At 30.7% G+C, this 7500-nt stretch overlaps 1 protein-coding gene across 3 annotated transcripts in view; it reads right to left on the bottom strand.

The window, feature by feature from the left end:
• Positions 1–7500, bottom strand: part of LOC144959462 (uncharacterized) — a 382226-nt gene that overhangs the window by 6589 nt on the left and 368137 nt on the right. For 2 of the 3 annotated variants that reach the window (XM_078892065.1, XM_078892064.1), the window contains exons 8-11: positions 4544–4861; positions 2965–3264; positions 1911–2210; positions 728–1075 (exon numbers count right to left, since the gene is read on the bottom strand). The exons of the other annotated variant lie outside the window; for it this stretch is intronic. In XM_078892065.1, coding sequence (XP_078748191.1) covers positions 728–1075; positions 1911–2210; positions 2965–3264; positions 4544–4861 — 1266 coding nt within the window. The remainder of the gene's footprint in view (positions 1–727; positions 1076–1910; positions 2211–2964; positions 3265–4543; positions 4862–7500) is intronic. 3 annotated transcript variants of the gene reach the window in all.

Raw genomic sequence — 7500 nt, 5'->3', positions numbered from 1 at the left:
GCCATATAAATCGTACATTTTTACCAAAATAAAGTTACTGACTGATTGATTTTATGAATTGAATTTTACTTTTCATTTGTTTTCACGAAGGAACATCTATTGTTGAAATGTTGCAGAGAAAACTGCTTTGATTTGCATACAAATAAAACAAGCTCAGTTGACATTTTAGCAGGATTATCTCTACACACCAGTTTGAAGGTAAAGAATGAAGAATTGAAGTTATAGCTACAATGTTAAAATCATGTAATTACTATTGTCATCAAGCATCGTATATTTAAATGAAATAACAAAGCAATCTGATTCATGATATGTCTTTTTAGACATATTTGTGCTTATTTTGTATGATTTCATACATATCAACTCAGTTTGTGTGAAAAACGTTGTCATTGCAACTGGAAATTGTGAGAAGTCTGAAACGAATATAGGATTACAAAACTATTCTAGATTAAAACAAATATAATGGTATCTTAATTTCATATATACATGATAAAATAAAACTTAAGTATCTGTACATCATTGTGTTCATCTGATTTATAGTCTAATAAAGAAAGGAAAGAAATTATCTAATCCCTTTTTGCCTAATCTGGATCCTGTGACAAGCTGGGCCTGTGACAAACTGTGACCAATTATATCAATATGGCACACAACATTCAAGACAGTTCTTACAACTTTAACCAACAAATTGAAAGAAAAATATTTAAATATTGTTTTTTGTGTTTCTTCACACCTGCTGTTGCTATGGTGACATTGAAGCTGTAGTCCAATCCATCGCCAATTCCGTTGTCAATTGTTAAAACATACTGACCAGAGTTTCTATTGGTAAATCTAAGAATGTGTAGATACACAGTGCCCTCTGGGACGTGCCCTGGTACATATAACACATAATACATGCTGCCATCAACTATCTCTGATGACACAGCACGTCTTCTTCTTCCTCTGTTATTGTCTGAGATTTTCTTCAAAGTATATGCCTGTGGTTTGGGGTAACCAATGATGGGAATGATTACATTCAAAGTTGTCCCATTCTTTGATGTGTACTCTGTTGTATCAAAGTCTGATGGCAGCTCTGGCACACCTGGAATTAAATTGGGCGGTAATTTATACTCATCAGTCACATTAGAATGGTGAAATCGGTGTGTTTATTCTGATTCTCTTTAAAGCTATCGCCCTACCTCTTCTCCTCCCCCCATCCCCATCCTTCTTCTCCCCGCTTTTCGCCCCTTCTTCTCTCACATGTTCCTTTGTTAGGTAAACAATTGTAATATGTTACAATTATCACAGGACTATCGTTTCATTGCATACACACGACACATTTACTGATAACATGCAAATTATATATCGTTCCAATAACTTTTATAATAACTTATAGGGAAATAAAAATGGTTGGCAACCAGATGTTGTTTTGATAATTTTGAACATTTGAAAGAATTCAAGTTTTTTTTAACATGTTTTGAGGAAACAACTATCAATCATATCATAGAAGTGTTCTCTTTATCAACTTACAAGTTGATTCCGTTTAGAACAATATTCGAGGACAAAATGACTCACGAACTGTTTTAATTGCCTAAATAATCTTGTCACACAAACCTATCACTCGGAATCCTTAACAAGAATTAGCACTTAAGAATAATGCCATTCTGTCGTCCTTATATTTTCTTTTAGACTCTGTGACTGGGTAAATATTAAGTTTATAATTCTCTTTAAAACATTTTTTCCAGCTTAAAAAATTCACCTCGAGATTACAGCGCGAGTGTCTTACCGTTGACCACATATCAATATTACAAAGGTAAGAAACCCTCTTACTTGCTAAATCAAAATGAGCGCTGCATTAAATTCGTCTTTTGGCATCGGCTTATTTGAAAACTAAAAATCTAGTTAGATAATAAGTGGAGTGGAAATAAAATACTTACATTTGACAAAGACAGTGACTGCCTTCCTACTCGTCCCATCTCCAATCTTATTGTCAGCCACACAACTATAAATGTCTGTATCCTTGCATGACATCTTTTTCGTTGTTGTTTTAGTAATGCCATATAATCCCCATGGCTGGTCTTCTGTATTGTCAAATTCATCTGACCTTTGACCTTGTATTGACACATCAGGTTTTGGATTGCCCTCGGCACGACACACAAAAGTCACCGTGTCATCAGCTGATACCGTCAGTTCTGAAGACTCTGAGTTGACTTTGTATTCCTCCACTGTGGCTGTGTCTGTATTGGGTCAAAATTCACGTTGTGGTTGGAATTATAACATGTGATATTGATTGATTTGTCTTTTAGAAGGTAAAACTATATTGTTTTTAGGATCATAATCTATTTTGTTACTGCTTGTTTTCGAAGAATTTATACCAGTCAACACTTGGACGATTTCTAGCTAAACCACAAGCAGTTGATAAATTATGAAGGTGCTTTACTACATTGATATCAACCGAATATGAAATACTAAGAACATTTGTTAACATTTAGACGAATGCATTCATCTTTCGGCTACAGAAGGGAATTAGTGAACAATATTTCAATGAAAATATCTAAAATATGTGTCCCTTAAAAAAATATGGTTTGGAATAATTTTATCGTAGAGATTACTTTTATCTCCTTATATTATTAGTTATATAAGTTGTCACTCTGTGTTAACTTCCTCCGTCTAATGACCATCTGTGATACAATGACGTTTACAAATTTTTACTGATGGTCAATGATTCTTAAACTTTGATATTATAGTCTTGTTCTAATTATTATAAATTGCAGTCACTAAGAAAGATTCTTAATTTTTAATACAGGAGGTTATTATATTTTTAACATCGTTTCACCAACAAATCACAAATATAATCTTCTTCAGTCATATCCTTTAGGTCATTCGTGACTTTGGTTAAAGTAACTCTTAACACGCTATAGAATATAGTAATGTGGCAATTAACTTATTTGTAGTTTGTTTTTGTTATTCTATTCCATACTTTTTACTTACATTGGACATTAAGGGTTAACTCAGACTTTTTATCATAACATCCGGTCACATGATCAGCCTTACACACACATCCTTTGTTGTTATCTTCCTTCCCCACTCGTATTGTCTGTGTAGCTGTTTCTCCATTGTTGAGATTTTCTTTACCAGCACATGTCGTGGTGACCTTGTTGACCCCTGGATAACCCCCATAGACTTGACACTTGACCATGACATTATCACCGCTGGTTACTGTTACAACATCGCCATTTGGTACTGGTTGTCCATTGTTGACTGTCATCGTAGGTAAAGAAGATGGTGGTTCTTTGGAAGTAAGTATTACGGAATAAGGTATATATATATATATATATATATATATATATATATATATATATATATATATACATACATATATATATATAATATATATATATATATATATATATATATATATTATATATATATTATATATATATATACCTCGGAAGATTTAACTTAATTTCTAAATATTTCATTTATTAACTTTCTAACTTATTGTAGCATTTATGCTTTGTTAATCATAATGATTGTTTTATTATCGGAATCTGAAAAGTTTGATGCGTTTACTTTTTTTAAAATGATGATTATTAAGAAATAGCAAAAGAATGGATGTTATATCAACCATAATGTTAATAATGAAGAAATGGCTTATAAAACAGTTTTTTAGCTTTGGTACAAAAAACGTATTGTTACCGTCATTGGAGAAATATACGCATTATTTGTGCAATTCTTAAAATTGAAAACAATAAATAAATTAAGATTAAATAAAATTATTAATGGACTTCGATATTATATTTACTCTTACTTTTATGTTTGTAATGACGATTTTTCTTTCTGTAGAATTATCCAATATAATATTAGACGTCTAGATATATGTTTGAAATAAAACTATTTTACAAACATATATTGGACATCGTGGTCTTTTTAGTACTATATCCAAGCTTATTTTTGTTTATCTATGCTTTTTAAAGAATAAAATACATGTATTCTTTTATTTTTAAAGTTTAAGGTAAAGTAAACTTTACAAAAATCACGAAATAGATATCTTCCATATTAGATGGGAGTGTTCTTCATATCAGGATGGTCTGTAACTAGTATCAAAATAAAATGTAATTGATGTGTCTTTATAAACTACTGTATTACATTTACAGTTGTTATTATTCCGCTTTAAATTTCATTTAATTAGGAAAAAATCTTTTAAAAAAACAAATTTCTTTATTCACAATTGACTCGCTTCATTCACACTTTTTTGAATCAGCAAACTAAAACTCGATGCATTTGTCAGATATAAACAAACATTTTGATGAAAATTATACGAAGAGTTAAAACATCTGTTTATCCGCTGTAGATATAACTTTTATTTGATTGATTGTAACTTCTTAGAATGACAAAAATAATTAATTTTCTTATCCATTGTACATCTAACATTAATTTGATTGCTTGTTGATTATTTAAATGAGAAAATTACTTTTCGCACAGCTGGTGGGAACTAAATATATATTTTTAATTCAGCAATTTTCAGTGACATCAAAATATTTTAATCAAGAGCATAACATAATCATACCTTGTACTGTAATACTTTTACTCTGCTCTGTTTTTAGGTCATCAAAGATGGCGTTGGTTGCCTTACACGTCATTGTAAGAATTCCTCCTTTCTCTGGGGCTACTTTGTACTTGTATCTGTATTGTCCTATTGGGTTAGTTTGTTCTCCTGGTGTAATGATACTTCTGTCACTTGCTGTAACTGTCATTGTAGGTCTGGGATTTACAATGGCAATGGCCACGTCACAGTACATGTCAAATGAGGATGTAGATTCACATTTATCCATGGTAGCAGGTTCTTTGTCGTCATGCAACGTCACAATTATTCTACTTGGACCATCTAAAATTGGAAACACACGTTGTTGAATTAATGTGTATTTATTTTGCTATTTTAAAAGTTTACAGTGGTAGTCATGTTAAACTCATTACATTCATAGAACGTTGTTAGACATATAATTATATCATATACGTTCTACCGACTCAAAATGCCGGGATTATTTAAATGCTGAAATTGAATTTATTGTAAATAATATAAAACATGGGAAAGTTAAGAAGCGCATAGTATTTGTATTTTTAACATTAGTTTATAATACCATTTTGAAGCCATGGGCAACATGTGTGACCTTCTGCTCAAGACGTTAATAAACTACTGTGAAATGGATGCTGAAACTTAATAGATTTAAATATTCATAAATGTACGTCACTTGTATTAATATTAAAGGTATATAGGAGAATAATTAATTTTATAATATGACAAATAATAATATTTCATATTTCTGGCTATTTTGAATATAGAATACCTAATTATCACCTACATCACTCCGGGATACCATCTTGTAAAGGGGAGGTTAAAGAGTGGAATTTTGGTTTAATAAAGTTATGTATAACATCATGACCGATGATGGTGGCCCCCAAAAAAACCAAACTGTGTAGAAGTTTGATATTAACCAAGACAAAGCATGACAAAGCAGAGGATAAATTGTTTTAACATACGGAAATTCAGGGATTGCAACCTGCTTTTAACATCTTGGTTCTTATTAACACAACAATTTTTTTTCTAAATTACTCTCTTTGAGATACAGTGGGAAACACTTGTGTCATCTCGATAAATTGAGATAAATTGATTGTTGTACTACTACTACTACTACCATTACTACTACAATTACTACTACTACTACTACTACTACTACTACTACTACTACTACTACTACTACTACTACTTCTACTACTATTCTACCACTACTACTACTACTACTACTTACTACTACTACTTACTACTACTAAATACTACTACTATACTTACACACTACTAATACTACTACATTACTACTACTATACTACTACTACAATACAAATACTACTACTACTACTACTACTACTATACTACTACTACTACTAACTACTACTACTACTACTACACACACATACACTACTACTATACTACTACTACTACTACTACTACTACTACTACTACTACTACTACTACTACTACTACTAAACTACTACTACTACACTACACTACTACTACATACTACTACTACTACTACTACTACTACTACTACTACTACTACTACTACTACTACTACACTACTACAACTACTAACTACTACTACTACTTACTACACACACAACAACAACAACAACAACAACACTACTACTACTACTACTAACTACTACTACTATACTACTACTACTACTACTACTACTACATACACAACACACTACTACTATCTACTACTACACTACTACTACTACTACTACTATACACTACTATACTACTACTACTACTACTACTACTACTACTACTACTACTACTACTACTAACTACTACTATACTACTACACTACTACTACTACTACTACTACTACTACTACTACTACTACTACTATACTACACTACTACTACTACTACTACTACTACTACTACTACTACTACTACTACTACTACTACTACTAACTACTATACTACTACTACTACTACTACTACTACTACTACTACTACTACTACTACTACTACTACTACTACTACTACTACTACTACCTACTACTACTACTACACTACACTACTACTACTACTACTACTACTACTACTACTATACTACTACTACTAACTATCTACTACTATACTACTACTATACTACATACTACACTACTACTACTACACTACTACTATCTACTACTATACTACTACACTACTAACCTATACTACTACTATACTACTACACTACTATACTACTACTATACTACTACTACTACTTACTACTACATACTACTACTACTACTACTACATACTTAACTACTACTACTACTACTACTAACATAACTACTACTACTACTACTACTACTACTACTACTACTACTAACTACTACTAATAATAATAATAATAATAATAATAATACATAATATAATAATAATACATATATATATATAATAATAATAATAATACTAATAATAATAATAATAATATAATAATAATAATAATATATATAATAATAATAATAATAATATAATAATAATAATAATATAATAATAATAATAATAATAATAATAATTATATATTATAATATAATATAATAATAATAATATAAAATATCGTTATCTATATTTGTACTCAAAAATTTATTATATGTACATATATGCCACGAAAAAAGTAGGAACATTAATAGGAGACACGGAAGACTTAGAAAAAAAACAAAGGTTATCGACGGCTGCACTAAATAAATTATTAAATATATGGATTAAAAAAGATTAAATAAAATTAAAAACTAAAATCAAATTATACATAACTTTTATCCATTTAAATTGTCGAGGCAAGATGGCGGCTTTTTGGGCATATACTCAGAAGAGATAACCCAGGATTAGCCCAGTGCCTCGCCGCAAATCGAACTAGGGCGAGGTGGCTTACTCAAGGCCACACAGCGCAGCGGCGGGTGAACGAACCCGGTGCCTTTTGGGTACGAAGCAAAGACCGTACCGCTG

The sequence above is a fragment of the Berghia stephanieae genome, chromosome 14 (assembly GCF_034508935.2).
Source record: "Berghia stephanieae isolate SIO BIC M18660-M18661 chromosome 14, UCSD_Bste_1.3, whole genome shotgun sequence".
Classification (NCBI taxonomy): Eukaryota; Metazoa; Mollusca; class Gastropoda; order Nudibranchia; family Aeolidiidae; genus Berghia; species Berghia stephanieae.
The sequence above is the reverse complement of the archived record's forward strand: the minus strand, read 5'-3'. Positions and strand labels throughout refer to the sequence as shown.